This window comes from Cercospora beticola, chromosome 2, assembly GCF_033473495.1.
Source record: "Cercospora beticola chromosome 2, complete sequence".
Classification (NCBI taxonomy): Eukaryota; Fungi; Ascomycota; class Dothideomycetes; order Mycosphaerellales; family Mycosphaerellaceae; genus Cercospora; species Cercospora beticola.
The window spans coordinates 4143808-4166716 of NC_088936.1; the positions used below are offsets into that span (position 1 = coordinate 4143808).

At 51.7% G+C, this 22909-nt stretch overlaps 12 protein-coding genes across 12 annotated transcripts; 7 read left to right on the forward strand and 5 right to left on the reverse strand.

Moving 5' to 3' along the window:
• Nucleotides 1-140: 140 nt before the first annotated feature.
• On the forward strand, nt 141-1706 carry RHO25_003558 (uncharacterized protein; the record flags this gene model as incomplete). The annotated part of the gene is made up of 1 exon (XM_023599057.2): nt 141-1706. One exon carries the CDS (start codon nt 141-143, stop codon nt 1704-1706), a length of 1566 nt encoding a protein of 521 aa, XP_023455253.1.
• Nucleotides 1707-2869: 1163 nt separating this feature from the next.
• On the forward strand, nt 2870-4675 carry RHO25_003559 (uncharacterized protein; the record flags this gene model as incomplete). The annotated part of the gene is made up of 1 exon (XM_023599058.2): nt 2870-4675. One exon carries the CDS (start codon nt 2870-2872, stop codon nt 4673-4675), a length of 1806 nt encoding a protein of 601 aa, XP_023455329.1.
• Nucleotides 4676-6486: 1811 nt separating this feature from the next.
• Nucleotides 6487-6798, forward strand: RHO25_003560 (uncharacterized protein; the record flags this gene model as incomplete). The annotated part of the gene is made up of 1 exon (XM_065602414.1): nt 6487-6798. The coding sequence occupies one exon, from the start codon at nt 6487-6489 to the stop codon at nt 6796-6798; it is 312 nt and encodes a 103-aa protein (XP_065458486.1).
• A 362-nt stretch (nt 6799-7160) lies between these two features.
• Nucleotides 7161-8066, forward strand: RHO25_003561 (uncharacterized protein; the record flags this gene model as incomplete). Its single annotated transcript, XM_023599059.1, has 1 exon — nt 7161-8066. The coding sequence occupies one exon, from the start codon at nt 7161-7163 to the stop codon at nt 8064-8066; it is 906 nt and encodes a 301-aa protein (XP_023455330.1).
• A 249-nt stretch (nt 8067-8315) lies between these two features.
• Nucleotides 8316-9185, reverse strand: RHO25_003562 (uncharacterized protein; the record flags this gene model as incomplete). The annotated part of the gene is made up of 1 exon (XM_023599060.2): nt 8316-9185. The coding sequence occupies one exon, from the start codon at nt 9183-9185 to the stop codon at nt 8316-8318; it is 870 nt and encodes a 289-aa protein (XP_023455256.1).
• An 817-nt stretch (nt 9186-10002) lies between these two features.
• On the forward strand, nt 10003-11498 carry RPT5 (26S proteasome regulatory subunit 6A; the record flags this gene model as incomplete). The annotated part of the gene is made up of 3 exons (XM_023599061.2): nt 10003-10735; nt 10785-11416; nt 11475-11498. 3 exons carry the CDS (start codon nt 10003-10005, stop codon nt 11496-11498), a joined length of 1389 nt encoding a protein of 462 aa, XP_023455257.1.
• Nucleotides 11499-12031: 533 nt separating this feature from the next.
• Nucleotides 12032-13065, reverse strand: RHO25_003564 (uncharacterized protein; the record flags this gene model as incomplete). Its single annotated transcript, XM_023599062.1, has 2 exons — nt 12032-12077; nt 12137-13065. The coding sequence occupies 2 exons, from the start codon at nt 13063-13065 to the stop codon at nt 12032-12034; spliced, it is 975 nt and encodes a 324-aa protein (XP_023455254.1).
• Nucleotides 13066-13297: 232 nt separating this feature from the next.
• On the reverse strand, nt 13298-15245 carry RHO25_003565 (uncharacterized protein; the record flags this gene model as incomplete). Its single annotated transcript, XM_023599063.2, has 6 exons — nt 13298-13353; nt 13415-13880; nt 13937-14132; nt 14185-14537; nt 14594-14649; nt 14696-15245. The coding sequence occupies 6 exons, from the start codon at nt 15243-15245 to the stop codon at nt 13298-13300; spliced, it is 1677 nt and encodes a 558-aa protein (XP_023455255.1).
• Nucleotides 15246-16519: 1274 nt separating this feature from the next.
• Nucleotides 16520-17518, forward strand: RHO25_003566 (uncharacterized protein; the record flags this gene model as incomplete). Its single annotated transcript, XM_023599064.2, has 1 exon — nt 16520-17518. One exon carries the CDS (start codon nt 16520-16522, stop codon nt 17516-17518), a length of 999 nt encoding a protein of 332 aa, XP_023455332.1.
• Nucleotides 17519-17761: 243 nt separating this feature from the next.
• On the reverse strand, nt 17762-19043 carry RHO25_003567 (uncharacterized protein; the record flags this gene model as incomplete). The annotated part of the gene is made up of 5 exons (XM_023599065.1): nt 17762-18070; nt 18124-18385; nt 18435-18741; nt 18810-18834; nt 18885-19043. 5 exons carry the CDS (start codon nt 19041-19043, stop codon nt 17762-17764), a joined length of 1062 nt encoding a protein of 353 aa, XP_023455333.1.
• Nucleotides 19044-20644: 1601 nt separating this feature from the next.
• Nucleotides 20645-21373, forward strand: RHO25_003568 (uncharacterized protein; the record flags this gene model as incomplete). Its single annotated transcript, XM_023599066.2, has 1 exon — nt 20645-21373. One exon carries the CDS (start codon nt 20645-20647, stop codon nt 21371-21373), a length of 729 nt encoding a protein of 242 aa, XP_023456053.1.
• Nucleotides 21374-21933: 560 nt separating this feature from the next.
• RHO25_003569 (uncharacterized protein) lies at nt 21934-22909 on the reverse strand (the record flags this gene model as incomplete). The annotated part of the gene is made up of 2 exons (XM_065602415.1): nt 21934-22220; nt 22276-22909. The coding sequence occupies 2 exons, from the start codon at nt 22907-22909 to the stop codon at nt 21934-21936; spliced, it is 921 nt and encodes a 306-aa protein (XP_065458487.1).

Here is a 22909-nt window from a genome sequence, read left to right on the forward strand (position 1 = left end):
CGGTCGTCGGTGATGACGGAAATGTCGAGCAATGTCCGAGCTTGTTGAATGCCTTGTAAAATCAGGCAGGAAGTTTCTTGGCGATCTGCTTACCTTCAGCTGAGCTGACATTCGTCCTCGACGCGTTTCCCACTTTAGCCATGGCTCCTTTGATGAACGACGATGGGCCGTCTAACGAGCCAGCAGCTTCCTCAGCAAAACCGCGGCTGCTCATCATCGGCGCAGGCAGCCGAGGAAATGGCTACGCCAGAGCAGTCGTCGACTCCGGCCTGGGTGTCGTGGCGGCGGTAGCTGAGCCAGTTGAGTTCAAACGGAAACTCCTCGGATCACGATTCATTTGGCCTGGTGCGGATGCCACGCCGGAGCAAGAGTTCGCTGGCTGGAAACAGTACATCAAGTACGAGCAAGAGCGACGGAAGGACGAGGCTGCTGGCGTTCCTGTGCCTCCTGGTGTTGATGGAGTCTTCATCTGTGTCCACGATGAGCATCATATTGAAGTCCTGACAGCGATTGCACCTCTCGGCCTGCACGTTATGGCTGAAAAGCCGCTGGCAACTACCTTGGCAGACTGTCTGAAGATTGAAAGATCGATTCGGGCTGCAGAGGAACGCATTTTCGCAATTGGTCATGTGCTGCGATACAGCCCGCACAACATGCTCCTCCGCCATCTTGTTCGTGAGAAGCGGATCATTGGCGATATCTTGTCAATCGAGCACACGGAGCCTGTTGGCTGGTGGCACTTCAGTCACTCGTACGTCCGGGGCCATTGGCGCAAAGAAAAAACGACCGCTCCCAGTCTACTGACAAAAAGCTGTCATGATATTGACTTCATCCTGTGGATGCTGTGTTCACCCCTTCCAGACAGCAAAGAGTCGACTCATCTTCCAGCTCGATTGAGCTCGTCTGGCTCGCTAAAGCAGTACAGGCGTTCACAGAAGCCAAAAGAGGCCGGCGAAGCTACGAATTGTGTCTCATGCCCGATTCGAGATACATGCAAGTACTCTGCTGTTCGAATCTATCACGATAGACACCTTGCTAAAGGCAATGCGAAGTGGCCTGTAGAAATTGCTAATCCAGAAGTTGAACATTTACTCACGACGAAAGGCGCCGAGAGCGCAAAGCAAGCTCTTTGGAAAACACTCAGAGAAGACTACGATGCGAAAACCACACCTCTTGCAGATATTGAAGGCAGGTCCTGGTACGGCAGGTGCGTTTGGGAGAGTGATAACGATGTTTGCGATGATCAGTATGTGACGATCGAATGGGACGACCACTCACCTGGTCTAGGAGCCAAGACAGCCTCTTTCCACATGATTGCTCAGTCTCTGGCTCAATGCGAACGCAGAGGACGGATTTACGGCACGTCTGGAGAGATCGCGTACGACAGCAAAAGCATCACGGTTCACGACTTTAAGAATGATACGACAGAAACGTTTAATCCAGAAGTGCCGAAGAATTCGCACCATGGAGGTGGAGATGACGGCCTGACGCAGCAGTTCTTGAAGGCCATCATCGCGACTAATAGTGCATCGATGAGCGTCGCAGCAGCTCAGGTGGAGTACCTTGGCTGTACGATGGAAGAAATCATACGTTCGCACGCGGCCGTCTTCGCGGCGGAAGAGGCCAGGAGAGAGCGTACAATCATCGATTGGCAGCAGTGGTGGCAGCGGAACGTGGCGGGTACAGCAAACAGTAGTGCTTCTTGAATCCGGGCACGGCGCACTTTCTCCTCACACGCAGGCACCGATCATTGTCAGGCATACGGCATTGGCGGCGCTGGCACCGACTACATATGACATAAGTTGACCTCACTCGGATCCTGGCACAGGCTAGCCATTTTGGCACAAGCGCAGTGCTGCCGCGCGTGCTTTTCTCAACATCACTTCGATTCAGTCCGGCATTACATGTTGCTCCCGCATGCACTGAACCAGTAGAGGAATTGAATGCGAAGCATCGGTCCACCAATTCTCCTTCGCGTCCGCGTGGGCGTCTTGCCGAACAGAACCGCAATGCTGAGGATGGAGAAAATTCTTAGTAACGTGTTCCACAGATATGATCTCATAGTCATCTTCACGTCGTCAGCTCATGTTTTGCAACACGAAGTCGGATGCAAACCCTTCCCAGGCCGAATCTTTGACGTCGAATTTGTTGTGTGGTCGGCCTGAAGAATGCCTGGTCGGCTCACATGCACTCAGCACTCTCCTCGAAAACGACGTGGCAGCAATGACCATGTCACATATTGCTGCAATAACGGAATTGTTTGAAGAACTCAACAACAGCACCGAAAGAGCAAGACTGCAGGCATCGAACGCTCTGGCGTTGGGGTAGCGCGGTTCTTTACCAGCCGCGCTTGCGCCATTTTCATCAATTTCTTGCCTCTTTTGTCGGACATGATGTGTTCCTGCGCTAGACTGACATTCATCACAAGGATAATCTGCAAGGTACAGAACCACAAGACTCATTCCAATTGGCTTTCTGGTCCTCATTCCAGGCGCCGTTCTCGAGCTGGCACACAGGACGTGGAGAAACCGCAGCGACGCTCAGAGAAACGCCCGATTCTCCTGATGCAACTCCCGCTACTGGAGCAGATGCACGATCCAAGTGCTTGCGTGTCTCATGGACTTCGATGGCTCCTGTGTGGTCTTTCCGGTCTCCTTCGATGGGCGGGTCACGAAGATGTCACTCAAGCAAACGCATCATGACTTGATCAAGGACGTCGTATAGGCGCTGCCTCTCTATGCCTCGTCCATATAAGCATCATCATCTAAGTGCCCGAGAGGATCGAGCATCTCATCCTCTTTGGACTTTCATCGCCTGTCCATCATTCTCTCAAGATCGTTCTAATCATTAATTGTCTTTCGCTTTTATAATGACCACATTCCTCCTCACAGCCGGCCTTGTTGCTGGAGCAGCTGGCGCAGTCCTACCTCGACATGACAACGGCCAATGCCAGTTTCAGCTCACAGCTGCAGGCGGAGCCTCGGGCACAGTCGGACAGCTTGATGATGGACAGAACCGCATCGGTGGCAGCTTCGAAGCTGCGACCTACTCCCTTGAAAATGGGGCTATCAAGGACTCCAACAACAGAGGCTGTATCTTGACACCTCCGACCTCCCAATTCCAGTGCGATGAGGGTGCCACTCCGACTTCGGGTTTCTCAATTGGCGAGGGAGGCGAAGTGCAGTTTGATGGCAGTACTAAGTTCTTCGCTTGCGGCGCTACAACCGAAGACAAGGAGTGGAACATTTACACCACTCCAGTCGAGGGCCAGGACGACTGTGTTGAGATCACCTTGAGCACTGGTGGGGAGTGCAGTGGCTCTGACAATGGTGGCGCCTCTTCTACCGGCGTAGTCTCATCGTTTGCGACAGCTGCCACAACGAAGGTCGAGTCTACGCCTGTGGTGCCTGTCGTGTCAACTTCGGTCGACCAACCATCTGCTCCTGCATACGGTGCTCCTTCGTCTGCTCCGGCATATGATGCTCCTTCGTCCGCTCCTGCATACGGTGCTCCGTCTTCTGTGGCCTCACAACAGACTTCTACATCAAAAGAGACCGTTCCAGCTTCGATCGAAACTCCTCCAGCATACCCAGTGGACACCCAGCCAGCTTCAAAGCAGACACAGACACCACCACTAGAAACACCCCCGGCATACCCAGTGCCATACAACTCTGCGCCTCCAGCACAGCCATCGACCGTTGCGGAGGGCAAGCCATCTACTCTGATCCAGAAGACTACTGCTAAGGAGTCCATCCCCGCATACACACCAGTTGCTTCAAGCAAGCGGGAGACCAAGACTGTGGAGGGTTCCTTCCCAGCATACACGCCAGTCAAGCCAGGCAAGGAGACCAAGACGGTGGAGACCACTGTCAAGCAGTCTGTGCCCGCATACATCCCAGTCACATCAGGCAAGCAGGAGACCCAAACAGTTGAGACCACTGTCAAGACGTCCATTCCTGCATACACTCCAGTCCCCTCTACCAAGCAAGAGACCAAGACTGTCGAGTCCACTGTGGAGCAGACAACTCAGAGCGCGCCGGCTCAGTACCCTACAGGCGGAGAGCAACCAGCCGAGAGCACTTACGTCCAAACCTCTCAGGCTCAAACCACACCGGCTCAGAGCGCTCCAGCTGAGACCCAGCCAGCCCCATCGAACACTCAGCCCTCCGCCAGCGGAGGCAGTGCGTGCGCAGCCGATCTGTCTGGCGCCTACGAAACCCCACACCTGATCATTCCTGTCTCTTCGGAAGAGAGCTCCAAGGCTTTCGGCACGCAATACAATGCCACCATCTCATCTTCCAAGTCCACAATCTTCAGCTTCGACATCCCAGCTGATTATTCCGAGAAGACATGCTCTGTTGTCTTCCTCTTCCCCAAGCAGGAGGACCTTGAGACATCCGCGTTCACATTCAACGGCCAAGGAAGCATCAACTTCTCCGAGCTGAGCGCTGGTGTGACCGAGAAGACGAGCAAGGACACAGCTCCAAGCAAGAAGCAAGACTTGGGCAAGGTGGAGAACGTTCAGCCTGGCCAGGAGGGACACGTGATCTCTACCGGCAAGTGCGAGGCTGGTAAGACGATTGCAGTCCAGGCTGAGGCTGCTGGTGGATTGGAGTTGGAGTTCTTCCAGGACTGGAACCCTTCGCCAATCGGTGTCTACATCACAGCTTGCTAAATCATAAGAGTTTGATGTAGCGTAAGCAGATTTAGCCTGCTGGATACGAGCGGAATTAGGCTCGATCGAACCATCGACGAGGAATAATGCTAGGATATAGAACTTCGAGGATGACACATGCTCAAGTGGGACATGTTATGACAAGTGGATAGAATAGGAAAGCTCGTTCCGAGCTCTGACGATCGTTAATGAACCTCCTGCAAACAGATAGATTGCAGTATAATGAAAATGCCTCTTCGGCAAGTCAATATGTCCCTAACTTTCGATCAGCTCTCTCACTCTGCGCGACTGAAAACTCCCACTTCTATGACCTCTATTTCCGCACAGCCCTGTTCTGTTGACTCGTCGACACAGACACGCTTGACATTCCTCGTCGGAGCATGATGAGAGGACCGGTGAAAGATCTTGCGAGCGCGTCATAGGGAGCGGCAAGATTGATCTTCAAGATCCTGTTTCGGGCATTGGACGAGACAATCTTCCTCCGCCTCGTACGTCTATCCAACATCTGGTGCTCCTTCCGCTAACGGAGGGTGGTCAAGATCTGCGTAGGAAGGAAGCAGCGCCGGTAAAGTCTTGGCAAAGCAGAGTTGAGTCCAGGCGAGACATTATATTCGGAACTCCATCCTTTTCGTAAGATCGGAGTCTGTTTCATCCGCCATATGCCATTCCTTCCATGATCTCATGAGCGTCGCCTTCCTCGATGTAGGCTGGATCGTCCATGAATTCACCGAACATCCAGAGTGTGCCGCTGAACAGAGCTTGTATGAGCCAGAGTAAATTTTCTTCTGAGAGACCAGTGAGATAGAGAAGATCTTGTTCTGTGATGAGAGTGGAGGTTGGCATGGCTTGTTGTTGACTTTGTGCCTTGCATGGCAGTGCATGCTTCGTGGTCGGGAGACGACGGGAAGGAAGTAAACATAATGAGTAAGCGGTATAGTGGTGGGATCGGCCACTTCACTCCGCCACAACATCATTTCTGCAGAAGAAATCTAGCACAACTTAGGGCTACCGATCAGAAGACAATGTTGTCGCTGGCGCGACTCACCGCTGTTGGATCTGCTAAAATAATGTGGCTTCACGTCTCAGCACGAATCAGTATGCCGCTGCTCTTCATCAGCCGCAGAGTCTCAAACGCGATGGTCTGCGATTAACTGGCTTGGGCAAAATATCATCATCACAACCAGATTGGTGACATCCATCGCTGAAGTCTTCCAAAAAAATGGAATTGCAATTCGCATTGGCCACATACCACCAACACCGCTACCTTTTGCCGCCAAGACTACGAGAGAGCCAGAATGTGACCAGTGCAGCATACCAACATGGCCAATGGCAAGTCAGTTCCGTAGGTTGGAGGTGATGCTACAGGGAATCTACTGTTATAGAGATGGCGTAGGTGGTGAGGGTTTTACTTCTCCGAGATCTCTTTGTGATCGGACTGTCCTGAGGACCAGAATATGGAAAGATCATCTCCTGAATGTGCACGAAGCGATGTCATTGGTCTTGACGAGGTCATGCCAACAAGTATGAAGGGACGAAGAGGCCATTGCGTTCAGCAGATCCGATGGCATGAGGTAGCGGATGAAGGAAATCGCGCATGGGCAGCCTGACTGCAATTGCATATATAAGTCCTGGATTGAACCCGATGAAAGAACACCATCAGCCTCAACACAACATCATCAGCAACAACAGCTTAACAAGATCACAACATCCTTCACCAAAACTTCTTCGATAGAAAAATCCCGAGTACGCGTCATCAGCTACCTTCGTCTCTGCACTCGATTCAAACAATCTTCTGACCACCCTCCAGCAAAATGCACTTCAGCACCATCTCCATCATCGCCGCTCTGGCCACCACTATCTCTGCTCAGTGTTCCTGCGCCAGGAACGATGATGCTGGCCGCTGGATTGACTCCCGGTATTCTCCAGCCGATGCTATCGACACTTTGACGCGCTCAGGACAGTGCATCAAGGCAGAGACCCAGGGAAATATCTGTGTCAACGGTGATGAGAACAAGTTTGGATGCTTGAGGCAATTCGCTCGTCAGCAGCAGAGCTACCATGGCGACTGGTTCTTGTGGACTGCGATTCAGTGCGAAGGACTGGACTTGACTTTCACAGCTTAGATGAGTTGGACAGTAGAGGCAGGGAGAGAGGATTGAAGAAAGGGTGGAGGTGAAGGAAGGGTGGGCGGATTTGTACATTCGTTGAGCTAGACAAATGCATGTGGTTTCCATGGGACGCCATGGCACCCTACTACTACGTTCTTTCACTTTCCAATATGCTATTACGATAGACTGGGAGCGGTGCAACCGCCAGTCACGAGACATCTCAGGCTGTTCACCAGGGACAAAGCCAATTACTACAAAGAACCAATCAGACACCGTTCACTCAGCAATTCACTGGTTGCGAACTTTGTTCTAACTTTATTAGAGGTCCTCTACACCTACCATGACGCTCTTCACCTCAAGTGGTAAGACCAGTCAAAATGGCAGATCTCAACGCCACTATCAAGCAGACAATGATGGTCTCCACACGATCCGCTACCTTCGGGGAGAGAGCCAACAACTACTGGATGCTTGTTGAACCGAAAAGTGGTGCGGAGGCAAGACGCAACCTGGACTCGAAGGGCATATCGTACAAAAAGACTTCTTCGATGAACAGGCTATACGAGCTGTCCTACCGTGTACAACGAGGACTGCTGGTATTAGACAAGTACTCCTTCACAGAGCTCGAGCGAATTTGTGTCCGAAAGCATTACAAACTACCCGACAATCTTCCCAAGGGCAAAGTTGCCGCTCGAAAAGAGCTAACACAGTACCTCGAAGCCCGTGATACCCACAACACGTTCGACAAATTTCTCGACTTGCCGGCAGAGCTTCGAGTCATGATTTACAAATTCCATCTTCAAGACCTTGAGGCCACCGCGGAAAATCTGGAGCACCTCTGGGCGCAGCCACCGATCACCAAAGTCAATAAATTGATCAGAACAGAGACGCTTGACCTTTTCCACAACACCTGCAACTTCACCTTCAAATTTCGACAGAACTCAGAAGACTATTACGAATGGTGCCGCATGGATCTGAAATTCATCACGAGGGCAAAGATGTATCCAATCCGTCACCTGCGCGTCTTCGGCCAGATGTTGGTTCAGCGATCTCACCAGTCCAATTGGCTTGTTGTGATTGATACCAAGGCGAAGACTTTTCGCTTGGACCCTGTGGAGTCTGTGAATCATCCTTTTGCATGGGGTGATGTGGGTTTCGAGGCTGTGCGGTCAGCCATGGAGAAGCGTGTTAAGAAGATCATCGACGAGTGTCGGGACGAGAGGGGTTTGCTCCTGCTGACGAGTGGGATCAGAGATGGGATCGTGGGTTGGTTCGAGCACAGATGAGGGATGGGGAATGACAGATGTGGACGAGGATGATTAATGACATATTGGAGATGATGATGGGCATATTATTGAATGCATACCTAGCTGTTACCAATTGATAGCGGCAGTCTTGCGCGATCGACTGCTGCCAATCGGGAAAGACGCTGTCGTTGATTTCTTCCCGTTCTGATAGAACGTGATAGACCCCTGCGTGCCAGTCTCTAGCATCATAACAACAGGCTGCTTGCCTGCTTCCGGCCACAAAGCGGCTCAGTCACTTCCGATTGCCTCGAAGAGTTTGGCAAAAGGCTGAAGTGTCCTTGCCGTGAATCCATTCTTGATGGAGACATTCTCCTCTACGAAGACGTTCAATCTACGAGTCATGACTTCTCGCACATTCGTCTCCATTGCCAAACTTCCGAAACGAGCACTTGCAGCCGGTGAAGACTCCCATCTGGTGCGTACAGAGGTGACGATGTTGCCCTTGGGCTGCAAGTGGACGTAGTAGTCGCAGGCTAGCCTGAACTCCTGGCCGCCAGAGACATCAAGCATGCCGACGATGTGAAGTCTGCGAATGCGTTGCAATGCTTCCCTTGAAGCCGTACGCAGGAATCTCTCAGTTTCGTCGAATTGAAAATGTGGCACGAGTCGCACCCCAGGGGCAGGATTAGTTGTATTCCACTGGAGGTCGATGGCCACGTTGAAGGTGGTGTCGTTGTACCATGTGGGAAGTGCCTCCTCTCTGATCATTCGGCAAGCCTTCGTCAAGGGAGGTTCTGGCAACAGCATGCCTCCGATCTCGTCGCCACGACACGAGTTTGGAATTGGCTCGCGCTCAGAAGTTCGCTCACAAATATCTGCGAAGTGGCATTCGTACACCTTCAGTCTGAGCTCTGGCGGAAGCTCCATAAACTGGTCGAATGTCTGCCGTTTGTCCGCTTGTTTCAGAGTCTTGGCATTTGTGGACTTGGATTTCTCATGGGATAGCCCACGGGCTTGGCAGATGGTCTCCAGCTCAGCAGAGTCGTAACTACGGTAGTCTGGGCGACCTTTCTTGGCACGGAGGAAGGCATGTTCCAGCGAGACCCGGTTGTCGGGATTTCTGGGAGTGACATTATTACTTCGGAGATAAAACTTCATGTCCCCTCAGAGACCGATTTCGGGTCGACCAATTTCCAATAGTCCTTGGCTGGGAATGAGTTCTGGAATCTGCGTTGCGGCATGTTGGTGGTAACGTATGTACACTTATCGTCGCTGAAAGTGTGTCGGAGGTGTGAAATCAGCTAGTAAGGGGCTTTATTGGCTTAGAGCGTGCTTGATCAGTGGAGTCAGGCTTCCGTCGTATGAGCAGGCCAGATGAATCTGAGAGAATGTGAGACTGATTGACGGGGGGTCGTTTGTAGTATATATGAAGCAAATAGCAATTGCATCCACCTTAGGCTGACCAACTTGACAGCCTCATTGGTCGGTTCTCAGCGTATTATCACATCTGGCCGTAGGTCCTTAGTGAACCTACCGAGATCCTACTTGAGGACCTGAGGCCGCCTATGTGGCCACGGTGGCAGAAATGCGTGACGGTACGCATCGCATCGTACATAGTGTTTACACGCCTTTGAGCAGAATCGTGATCGCGAGAGTACGCGCGGAGTGGCAACAGCGAGCAGAAGGAAAATACATCGTGATGGAAGACAATAGCGTGAAGTGGTTAAAGTGAAGGAGATGAGGGAGGTGTACCATCGGAGGTCGGAGGTTCGGGTTCGGAAATAGCTCGCTTGCCTTGCGTTTCGTCAACAGCTGTGCCTGGAGCTCGATGCATCACTAAACACTCCATCACGAACACGCACATCCCGCTCCACCATCTCCCACAACTTCACCCATCCACCGCACTCACTGCCATCTTCTAGCGCCATCCTGATCGCTCCCGCTCCTTGGCGCCCTTCCGCTATCACCCGCCACCATGTCGACGCTCGAGGATCTCGATGATTTGGAGCGCGATGGCAAGAAGGAGGAGAACAACGATGGCGACAAGGACAAGAAGAACGATCAGAACAAGGACGCCGACATGAAAGACGCAAGTGGCGAGCAAAAGGAGGAAGAGGAGGAAGAGATCGATGCCGAAATCCTCAACTCAAGCACACGCGACATCAAGGCCCGACGGAGGTTACTGGAGAACGACACGCGCATCATGAAATCGGAATTCCAGCGTCTTTCACACGAGAAGCAGAGCATGCTGGACAAGATCAAAGACAACGTCGACAAGATTGACAACAACCGGCAACTACCTTATCTCGTGGGCAACGTAGTTGAGATTCTGGATCTGGACGTGGAAGCGGAAGCGAAGGAAGAAGGCGCCAACATCGATCTTGATGCTACTCGTGTCGGCAAATCGGCAGTCATTAAGACATCCACACGACAGACCATCTTCCTTCCGCTGATAGGATTGGTCGACCACGAGAAGCTGAAGCCGGGTGATCTTATTGGTGTTAACAAGGACTCATATCTGATTCTCGATACGCTTCCCGCTGAGTACGACAGTAGAGTCAAGGCCATGGAGGTCGATGAGAAGCCGACGGAGAAGTACACGGATGTCGGTGGTCTTGATAAGCAGATCGAAGAGTTGGTCGAGGCTGTGGTGTGGCCGATGAAGGAGGCGGAGCGCTTCAAGAAGATCGGCATCAAAGCACCGAAGGGTACGCTCATTCCGCGGCTTTTGATAACTTTTGGCTAACATGTTGACAGGCGCGTTAATGTACGGTCCTCCCGGAACTGGCAAGACACTTCTTGCTCGTGCTTGCGCCGCTCAAACCGAAGCCACCTTCCTCAAACTCGCCGGCCCGCAACTGGTGCAAATGTTCATCGGAGATGGCGCGAAGCTCGTACGCGATTGCTTCGCTCTTGCGAAAGAGAAGGCACCCTCAATCATCTTCATCGATGAGTTGGATGCCGTGGGAACGAAGCGTTTCGACAGCGAGAAGAGTGGTGACAGAGAAGTGCAGAGAACTATGTTGGAGCTGCTGAACCAGCTGGATGGTTTCGCATCAGACGATCGCATCAAGGTGTTGGCTGCGACCAACAGAGTTGATGTGCTGGATCCTGCGCTGCTGAGATCCGGTCGTCTGGACAGAAAGATCGAGTTTCCCCTGCCGAACGAGGAGGCACGAGCACAAATTCTGCGCATCCACAGCCGAAAGATGACAGTAGACGAGGGTGTGAACTGGCCTGAGCTGTCACGAAGCACGGATGAGTTTGGAGGTGCTATGCTGAAGGCTGTTTGTGTGGAGGCTGGCATGATTGCACTGCGCAGTGGGCACAGCAAGATCTCACACGAGCACTACGTGGATGCGATCGCGGAAGTGCAGGCGAAGAAGAAGGTATGTTTTCACTTCGTTTTCTACAGCGCAAGAGAAAGTTTGCTAACGATACTTACAGGACACTGTCAACTTCTATGCTTAAGCGTGGCATTACATGGCGTGGCGCCCAGGAGCGCATCGGTAGATCATGTATACTACTTGACACGAATCACAACCAAATTCATGTACGATCGAAGTCTACGTTCTGCATCTATAACTTCATCTGTCTTCGCGCCTCGCCGATCGTTGAACCGAAGCAAACATGGGATTCGTTAAGCAGCACGTGTGCGCGCTTACGTTGTCGCGTTCTCACTAGGTTATGCTTGCATTGCTTGAAGAGCATTGTTTCCTGCCATTGCAATTTTCGAGCCTATGCAGGCCTAGTGCTAAATCTGGCCGGCTTCGTTAGATCTTCCAGTGGCAACTTTGAGAACACCAAAGAGCAATCACTGCAGTTGATCATGAAAGCCCAATTTTGAGAGTTACAGGAGGTGACGACAATGCTTCGCCTTGATTCTACCATACAACGCTTTCTTGGACCCCAGCTTGCTTCTGCTGTGCGTGTGTCGTTCATGTTTCGGACATGGTTATTAGTTATTGTTGCTACACAAATTTTACCATGCAAGTACCATTCCCTCACACATCAGGGTGATCTTCCTTGTACTTGGGATCTTGGTAGTGTCTGCCATAGTCAGCTGGATCCGACACATCGCAGGCTCATATAAGGAAGCATCGACTTACGGATATCGAGGTTCTGCAGGCTTCTTCCATTTCACCTTCTCTCGAATAGCGGCAAGACATTCGTCCACGAATTTGCCCCGGATCGAAATATTCTCGATCACCCAGACCGTGAAGCGATTCGCAAGTACCAAATCCTGCTTAGTCTTCTTCAAGTCGGTGTCCAAGCTTTCTAACTTTGCCTCGACTCGATCGGCAAGATTCCAGTATATGGACGAGACTTCCTTCTTGAGCAAGGCTGAAGTTTTTTCGATTGCGCGTCGTCTCTCGTGAGAAGCGATTTGAGCTTCTTCAGTTTCACGCTTGATTGCAAGTATTGCCTCCTGGGAAGCGGTTTGAGCTTCCCCAGTTTCACGCTTGATCTTGTCGAAGGCTTCCTGCATCTCGCGAATCTCTTGGTTGTTATTTGCTGCCTGGGTGTCACATTTCTTCTTGATCTTAGCCCCAAGTGATGCGAGGGCTTCGCGGAGGTCCTTGTTCTCTTTCTCCAAGATTATCTGGCGGTTCTCCATACGCTCTGTCTTGATGCTGATGTCGCGCATCTTGCTTTCCATTTCTTGAGCGACAAGACTGCGCATGGTCTCTTTCGTCTTCGTGTTCATGGTGACGGCAGCCTTCGAATTTGCCTTGATTTCCTTGTCGAGGAGTTCCGGAGCGCGACCTTGCTGCGTCAAAGTTGTGTTGAGGTCCTCAATGGCGCGCTTCAGTGCGAAGACTTCTTCTAGGGCGAGGTGTCTGTTGTCGTTGCTGGACTTGTGTCCGTGAACCCACCAGTCACCAAACCCACCGCCACCCAAGCGGTCAATGACAACGGACTGAAGTTTATCGAGCTTCTGTAGACTGAGGCCGTCAATTACAAGACGGTGATCTTTTGCTGGTGTGGAGTTGGGGATGTTATCTTTCACTGCGGTGCCATCACCAGCCGAAGACATCGCGCCGACATGTGATGTACGTGAGGTGGTAGAGCTGAGCACAAGTTTGGGAAGACTTTGTTTGTTCTGGTGCCTTCCGCGCGATACTAACCGAAGATTGCGCGCTGCAGCGCAAGTGAAGGCAAGCCAACGCTCCACACCTTGGCTTCAGCATTTTCGCGCGCCGCTTAAGGTGGCGACCGGATGGGAAACCAATTGAAATTAAGCAAATCAATCATGATATGCGATGCAATCAACTACCGTACACAGTCACTTCGTGAATTCCTACAGCCCAATTTGCAGCTTGACCTAAAGTCGACTCGTCAGTACCTTCACTTGGTTCCGATAAAAACGAACAGATCAAGCTTACCATTGACATTATTCACCACACTCTCGACATTAATTCGAATGTACCTGAACTGCTGCGTCGAGGTTGGGAAAGCTGCGCTGAAACCAACATCAACGGCGTTCGTCTGATCTGCCAGGAGCTCAAAAGTCCGTCCATCATTGCTGCCAGTGACGTTGTATTTGTAGAAGGTCTCAGAGCCTTGCACCAGCTTAGTCGAGAGATCAACTTGAGAGATTGTGTGGGCTTTCTGCAGATCGATCTGGTACCAAAATGGGACGCCGCTGGGCACAAAGACATTCGCGGGATTGTTCTGGGTGCCATCATTGGCGGAGGCGATATTGGCATTACCCGCGCTGCTGGAGCTTGGCTTGCCATCGGAGAGGATGCGACCAGTCTGCACACCATAGATGCCATGGCCTTTGGTGGCGACATCGTCACTGTATTGGACTGTGCGGTAGTAGTGGTAGGAGATAAAGCCTCCAGAGCCCTGTTGAGAGGAGTGCTCAGCATTGAGTCACATAGTGTCATGAAAGCTACACATACCTCAGAGACGGGGAGCATAAGTTGGCGAGTCTGTCCACCTTTAGTGGGCCAGTTCGAGCTCCATCTATTGCTATTCATCGCAAGCTGCCCACTCGACAGTTGGCTGACACCACCACTCTGAGAGCCAAACGTGGCCGTATTGCCGACGTTCACGGGTGAGCTCCAGGGTCCCGCCATGTTTGAGGCTGATATGTACCTGGCCAAGGTCAGTCAAAAGCTCTTACGTAGAAAGCATGGAATGCACATACTGTGGTTGCGATGGAAGCCAGCCGGCAGCACGGGAGGTGAAAAGATAGTAGACCCCGTTGTTTTTGGCCACAGCAGGGGCTTCCCGATGTCCGCCCTTGTTCACTTGGACCAGAAACTTGTCCACAGCTGTCCAGTTCGAAGTGAGCGAGTATATGTTGTTGTTCGTATTGGTATCGGTGCTGGTGACAATCCACGCTGAGTTGCCATCGTTGAAGAAATTTAAGTCTCGGGAGTCATGTCCCAGTGGTCGGTACGCGCCATCAAATGTGAAAGCTTCCGCTGTAGGATCCTTATGCGCGACTGCGATCCAGCCGAGACTATAGTCTTGTGACTTTTCGTAGTGTGCATACATCTGTAGAAGGGCAAGGCGTGTCAGTCAAAGTAGTTTCAGCTACCGGCCTTACATACCACAAATTGGTTCGTGGACGGGTGCTTGAGGAATGTAATGGCTTCCAATTTGCAACCTGTACGGTGTCAGCCAACGCTTGCAATATGGTCCAGAACACCCACTGTAGTTAGCTGGAGCACAGAGTGTAACACCAGTAAGGACGGTCTTGTCGCCTGTGAAGTCATATCCGTTTCTCGACGTCTGCTCAACGAAGCGATTGAAACTTCCGTTCGAGTATGTTTGATAGTTGTATCGATAGTAGACACCGTTCGCTTCAAGCTTCGACTTGAGCCTCGTGGGGGATGGCTGCGTGTTGTCATGTGTGCTGTAGGTGTCTTGAGCAGTGTATGGTGCGAGCGTGGCAACACTGCTTTGGTCGACTTGGCTGTTTCCACTGAGTGCCGTTATTCGGAAAGAGTGCGTAGATCCCGCGTTCAAGTCATAGACATCATGCGTGGTCCCTGGAACAGTCGCAACTGTCTGATATCCTCCAGTGCCCTGCTGTTGCTCAACTCGATAGGTGGAAGCACCATTGACCGCAGCCCAGGCGAGTTTTGCGTTGTTCACATCAGATCCTCCCTGGAGGGCAAAGAGCTGACCTGCAATACCAAACTCTGCCACAGTAAGGCGGAACAGTGCTGGAAGCAACGTCCAAAGCTTGAGCTGAGTCATGGCTGTGAGACAAGCTGATGAGCGCAGAGCTGTGGTGGGAGGAATCTCTGCCTTTTGCTCTGGACGACACTCAGCAGTCTCGTGTCGTGAATTCGAGCCCGATGTTGATCATACCATCTACGACATTTTGTGTTTGACGTTTACTAAAATTAGTGCCGTTTTCACTGCGTACGATAGCACACGACCATCCCGGTGCAGGGTTAGCCCTTTTTGCTATGCTCTCACCACGTTTCAGGGAGTTGGAAGGGGAAATCGAATTAAAAGCATGGGAAGAGTTGTTTTTCCGAAGCTGCTCTGAGACCAGAAATCAGCACTAGAGCGTACTAGCATGCGATGAAAAGCAAAGTGGAGCCTCTTCCTGGCTGCATTCCAGGCTCATGATGTTCTGGATACGAGGACGGATCGGCCGACATGCATGTGCATGATCTTCCACCTATCCGCTTCATAGCATAACGATTGCACAGTGTGAAAGGGGTGTGGCTGAGGTCTGACATTTATGCAGGAAGCTCGAAAACAAGGACTTGTGATTGTAGAAGAGTTGGAAGACACGGGTTGTGGCCGTGGACGTGTTTGAGGCGACGGAAGCCGCGGCAGGAAGTGGAAGCCTGAGGCAGCAAGTTCGACCACTTCTCCACTTCTCTTCTCTTCTCCTTTTCCTTCTCCTCATTCTCTTTCCTGCACCAGCTCCACGTACCTTCTTTATGTCCGCCTCGCAAAACCGCAGGACACTGCATCAAGTAGAAATGGCAACTGTCAGGTATCTTGACCGTGCCTGCAGACGCCTTAGGTACATCGACGCCACTGAAGCCGCAATGAACAATACAAGATAGGCGACACGAACTGGAAACGACGAAGTCGAAACTGGAGTGCAAACAGAGCGGGAATGTCAATTCCAGCCGTTCAAGATGCCTGAAAGTCAAAGATCCGTATGTTCGATTTGTTCCATCCTATCTCCTAGCCGAAATCTGCCATGTGCCGCACTCGACACCAACACATACGATCAGCGAGAGGCTTTGCTATGCGCATCAGATTCACTGGCGATGCAGCAGACGAGAATCCTGCGAGTAGGTGATGCTATCAAAAAGCTTGTTGATCTGGATCAGCATGTCTTTGTCCCTCTCCACATTAGAACTAAACCCAGCTTCCATTGTAACAGTCTGTGAACATACTCTTTGTTCCCTTGACCGGATTCGCTCGAGGACTGCTAACATGATTTCTAGCTCCAGCACAGTAATAGCACTCTCCACCTGTACATACCTGTCGCTAGCTAAACCATGGCAGCACCACACTTATTCAACGAAATCCGCGCCGCGCAGGCCACCGTCGCTATGCTAACCGAGGAACTTCTAATCCATAACCGCGCCTACACCACTGCCGACGAGCAAGTCCAAGAAGCAGAGCAAGAGCTCCGATATGTTCAAAGAACGCACGGCTACAATGTGCAAGGATCTCCAGAACTGTCAAATTGCATCGATAGATTGAATCTCTGTCGCCAGCACCTAGAAGCCGTCCAAGAGCATTTGTTGCACTTATGGCGTGAACTTGAGCGGACCGTGAACGCAAAAGCGATGCTCTGGGCAGAAGTGGAAGAAGTTCAGGGAAGGATAAAGTATCCTTCGAACAAAATTCCCTTTATGCAAGAGAAAGTTGTTCTCCAGGCGGAAGAACATCCGGAGCAGGAAGCATATTGGAGGAAACATATGTTTGGCAAGACGAGGCCACAACAAGATCGCAGCGAGTCAGAAGAGGAGAATTCGCGTCGAAGGGTAGACGAAAGGGCGCGACGAGACGCGGAGGAGGAGAGATTGCGTCGAGAAGAAGCGGAAGAAAAGAGACGAAACAATGCGCGAAACCAGCAACCAAGTCCGCGAAGGCAACAATTTCCACCGCAACCACAGCAGCCTAGGCTGGCCCCTCTCGTCGTCAACCCAATTGCATTACGCCAGTGGCAACTATACGTCACACAGAGCTTCTCGAACTACGCCCTCATCAACGGGTTTCCGGACCCATGCTCTGGACCACTGCCCGTTGTCACACCTTGCGCAAGACCGCAATGCAACCAAGAAGAAAGAACATTAATTGCATGTTCGTGTCAACTACGCAAAGCTTTCGAGGCAGCGGGGGTGAATTTGAAGAAGGAATTGCATCGATGGCACCCCGATCGATTCCACGTCTGCGCTGAGCCGAAGCGACCTTTGTATATTTTGATGGCGACCGAAGTCTTCCGGGTTCTGAATGAGATGAGAGAAGAGGCGCTGAGGAGAGGACTTTGATGAGGTTGCGTTCAAGACGCTCTGTTCTCTTTCGTATGTACATTAATTGATTGTAAACATTCTATTGCTTTTGTGGCCCTTAGTCTACATCCATGAGTAGCTTTTATCAAGTCCCAAGGAGGTTGCTTTTGTTGTGCAGTCGGGAAATTCCTGACATTGAGCACGCCGCTCGCATCACCTTGCCAAATCGCGAGCTGAACGTCCGATATACAACAGGTGGAGGTTTGACTGAGCTTTTCACATTCAAAAGATCTCCTCATCGTCCCAAGCTTTTGATACCGGCCGCACCGTCGAAGAGGGCCTCTTATCCTTGTTGAGTGTCGAAGGACATTTCCGCAATTCCAGATTTTGGCCGGTGTCCGTATTTCCAGCCTTTTCGATGCCATAGGTACTCTCTCGCAGTGTTCTATCGCAGCTGGAGCTCGCGAATGTATTATGAGGGTTGGGGCCAAGACTACCGAGACGCTCGCCAGATCTTGTTTGATAATAGCTATCACCAAACGACAGCGACGGAAAGATTCGTGAGACTAAGCCCTTCAGCGTGGGCAGACACTGCGGTCCATGGGTCAGTGGTGTTCAGGACAGAAAGCGGAAAGATTGCCTACCGAGCAGATGATGCCACCGTAAAGCTCCATGCTGGACCAGATAGCAGCAGACGGATTGTCCCAAGATACGTCTTTCGACTGCGAGATGTTGTACAGCGAGGGCAAGCGCAAAATTGAAATTACGCAAGTCATCCCGCCCAACGCAAATACGACCATCAAGATCATCTTCTGTCGTCGAGGAAATTGCAAAGCATTCAGAGGTGCAATTGGCAAGAGGGTCGTGCAGATATCTGTGAAGATCGATCCGCCAGCCATTGAATACCTGTTTAACGTGAGTAGGCTGTTCTTGGATTTTTGCAGAACGCACTCACCATACTGCCATTCGATTCATGCAATTGGCAGTTTGCGGCGGCCCCCAGAAATCGCTGATAGGATGGCACAAGAAAATGGACGCAAAAAAGCCCCAGATGGTCCAGACGACATTCATGGCGAGAACAAGCAACGCGGCGATGCGCCACTTTCTCATCGTGAAGAAGCGGAGGTATTGTAGCAGAATGGATGTCTTGATGACGCCCAAACCCAATGCATATGTCCAAGTGGAGGCCCAGAACCACTTCAACGAGTGCACCATATCGTCGGGTGTCAAAGTGTCGAAGTGTCGACCCATTCCATAGTGTACTGGAAGTACATGTCAGCTTCTGGAGCTGCGTTGGCAAGGTGTTGTTGAATAACCTGCTTGACCATACAGACGGCCAGAAAAATGGCGAGAAGCTGTTGCAATTAGAGGAAAGGCCACTGCATGAGGTGATACATTCACTCACTAGTGCAAAAGCCGCGAGGTGATCGTCCAGCCCAAGACTTCTGGTGATTGTGGCTCGTGTATATAACCGAGCAAATGTTAGTAGTGCAGCAAGAACATTAAATGTCACACACGACGCCACAACGGCAGCGCCAGATGCGTGGCCGCTTCCTGCCACCATGGCTGGAGAGAAGGTGAAAAAATATGGTCTTCATTGCAACGGGCTGCAGAGGTGCAACAAATATGTGTTGTTCTCGGCCGTTGGTTGTTATTGAACTTTTGCGCATAAAGTTCCGAATTTGAGCTAGGTCTCTGCTCTCTCCTTCAAATCCCGGGAGTAGCTCATTCGGATTGACTTCGATCCCCAGACCGCGACGATCTACATGGGAGTGACAGGCTGTCTTTGCTAGCAATGACAACACAGTTCGGGTGCACTTCACCTGCATGGCAGGCGGAACAGCAATGTGGAGAACCGTTCGTGAGCGTTTTTGCCGCCCGAGGTCAATGGACTTGCATATGGTGGCGCAGCTCATCAAGGGCGGGCCAAGTCACTAAAGCCTCTTCCATCGTCAGCCATATGGTATAGCGATATAAGCAACTCGTTAGCTTTGTAATATGAGCACCATGTGTCTGCCATGCGAGAGACAGCATGTTTGGCTGCGTCACGCTCGGCGACCACCTATTTCGCAGTCGGCTCCAGATTTGTGGTGCATGTCATTCAGACAACTCCTCGGGGAGCATCAGCTTTCGATTCGTTGAAGAAAGGATGTTGACGAAGCCATCCTGGTCAGGGCTGGGCGGAAAGAACGCTTGCTCTAGGGCAGCTCTGTACCAATGAACCTTATTCCTAGCAAGAGCTATGCAGTATCATCACGAAGAGATCGTACAGAACACCTCCATATGATCACTTCTGCGCATCAGATGTTCCAATGACCCGAAAGATCGTGCTTCCATGAAATAGTCATGCTGTCCAATAGTTGCGGCGATCGCAAACCCAGGAGATTGGTTGATGACTGATTGACGACTTCACTTCGGAGTTGTTCCCGATTCACGCAAATGTTTGAGCCATATGGGGCCGTCGGACCAACTGACCCTTTTCAGATTCCTAATCATCGCAAAGCTTGAGTTGGAAGCAAACACCAATTCGGTATTGCCCACAGCAGAGAACGGCTTGGCAATAGGGCTGAAAATCGATGCTGGATGAAGGTTCCTTGTCGAGCGTCGAGCGGGGTGCGTCAGTAAGGCCTCAGAGAACTGCTGTATCTGGGAAGAGAATATGCATTTGGAAAACAATAAAATGTTTTGATGTCTTGACGGTGGAGAGACGAGGCAGCTGTCAGAACCAGAAGTCGTAGGGGTTGGCATGGCGCTAGCACCGGTATAGGACTAGCCTGTCAATGCCTTCCTCCTTCGTCCACCTCACGTTGTGCAATGCAGTATGGACTCAGACGCATGGGCTGTGATCTGATCTATTGCTGGATACTAATGAAGCCCGTCAATCATCTTGCGCAGCTTGTATGTCTGCTGAGAACGCAAGTTCTCTTCGGCAATAACATTTCACTTCGGTATCAACGATAGAGCTACGTCACTAGCAACAGAGCTTCAACCTCAGCTGTTCATCATTGAGCCAGAAACGTAGGCGCAACCTTCACACCCCAACTCGCAGCTTTTCTCGACTTCCTTCTCACCGTTCCATCACTCATTGTCACTCTGCAATCCATCCAATCGCCGCCAAAAAGTTCTCTACCGCACCAAAGCGATCTCATCCCAAAGAAAACCAACATGCCCAAATCCGCTTGCTTCGACGTCCTCGGAACCTGCTTCGACTTCCAACCCGCCATAGAAGAAATCTCCCTCCGTCTCAAATCCAAATCTCTCCCCTCTTCCACAGTCATCGACGCCAAATCCCTCTTCTTCGGCTGGTTCTTCGCCGCCCAACGGGACTTCACCTATGCCTCATTGTGCGGGAACTACACGCCCATCGCCCAAGTCCTAAAATTAACATTCAAACGTGCTTGCGCAGTGGTTGACATCCCATTATCCTCCATCACCGACGAAGATGTCGAAGCTGTCATGGCGAAAGTGCGAGAATTAGATGCAAGGCCGGGATTGAAGAAATGTTACGATGGGTTGAGAGATGCGGGGTGGGATGTGTATGGTGTGACGAATGGAGGGAAAGAAGCGAGTTTGAAGTATTATGAACTTGCGGGAATAGAGTTGGATAAAGATCATTTGTTGAGTTGTGATGAGATTCAAGTGGCGAAGCCGGATGAGAGGGTTTATGCTAATGCGCACCGCTGGTTGACCAGTAGAGGTTTGGGCACGGAAGGTGATGGAGAAAGGTGGTTTGTTGCAGCGCATGCGTGGGATTTGCTTGCGGCGAGGAAGGCGGGTTTCAAGACTGCGTATTTGCATTTCGAGGAGCATGATCCTGTGACGGGTGTGTTTGGGGAATTCGACTTGTATGCGGACAATATGGAGGAATTGCTGGAGAAGATGAAGGCTTTGTAGCTGCATGATCGCCCAGCTCGCTAGGCACTGGGGTCATCCTGACATATAATAGGTATGACTACTGCTGGTCTTCAGTATCGAGATAGAGGCACGTTTGCGCTGATTCGATGATACCGGCAAGTATTGGAGCCTAGCGAACAATAGCTTGCTCATGAGCTGTGACATGGCAGCCGTAGAAAGCTTGTGCGCGATCGAGTTGGCGCCGCCGTCTCGGACATTCATGCTCTCAAATGCGGAGTAGCTGTTGCGTTTCGCCCATAACGACGGACAAACATTGCCAGTGTAGATGAATGGTAGGTGAACGGGAAATCGGCTGCCTTCTTGTGAAAATAAACGAACATGGCGAGAAATGGCTTAAGAAATGATCTTGCACTTGCTTGGCTTGCATTTTGACGATTTCTAGTACAATTTAGTAGACCGCAAACGGTCCCTTGGGGTGCGACTTACTCGCGCCCACAGTGCCACTTTGTCCATCCTACACGCTTTTGCTCCACCGACCTGGCCATCGTGACTGGCGGGAGGAACAAACATGCTGGGAACGCAGCTCTTCCCAAAATTGCTCAGTTGCTAAAGTCCTTTTCAATGAAGACTTCTAAACATCCTTCGCCCTTTGGCTCATCTTCTGCCCCGACCACGGTCTCTGCTCGCGCTCCTGCTCCGGCTCCGACTGCTGTAGCTCGAGTAGCTTCGACTGCGCCGCCGCCCGCCATGTCCGCCACCGCGTCCGCCTCGGGGAGGAGGGCCTCCTCTGCCTCTCGGTGGGGGTGTCCGACTAGGACTCCTGCTCCTCCCGGAATATGATGGAGATCTGCCTCTCCTCGCTGGTGGTGACCGACTCCTGCTGTAGCTGCGTGGGCGGTAAGAGTCCCGTGGCTCCTCATAACGATCTCTGTAGCCTCCACCATGCCCTCCTCTGCTCATCGGTGGGTTGCCATATCTGCCGCCCCTGCCTCCCCTCATGCCCGGTGCAGGCGGAGCGCCATCTCTGAATCTGTGAGGCTCTCCGAATCTGTTTGGCGGTGGACGCATTGGCGGCGGACTGCGACTGAATCTCCTCCTCGGCAGAACAATGCTCACGCTGATCAACGCGCCGTCGAGCTGTGCCTCGTGCATGTTGCTAATAGCTGCCTCTGCATAAGAAGGCTGTGTGTACAGAACATACGCTATCCCGCGGTTCGTCATGAAGTGTTTGTTCATGGGCATTTCGAGGTCGGAGATTTCGCCATATGTGCTGAAGATTTCGCGCAGGTGTGAAATGTTGACGTTTTTGGTGAGCTTCTCGATGACAATTTTGGCCGAACGTGGCTGTGAAGGGGCCGGTGAACGCGAGCCGCTCTGGGCGCTGCGAGGAGTGCGAGACCTGCTGCGAGAGGCCATGGATCGATCGCGGCTTCGTGAGCGACTGGGACTGCGGTTGTCCTGGCCATTGGCGCGGTCGTTGGAACGCGATCTCGACCGCCGCGCATCTTCGCTGGCCGCCGTCGCTGGGCGTCCGGGTGTGCGCGAGCGCCCGCGAGAGGCACTGCGGTCTGACAT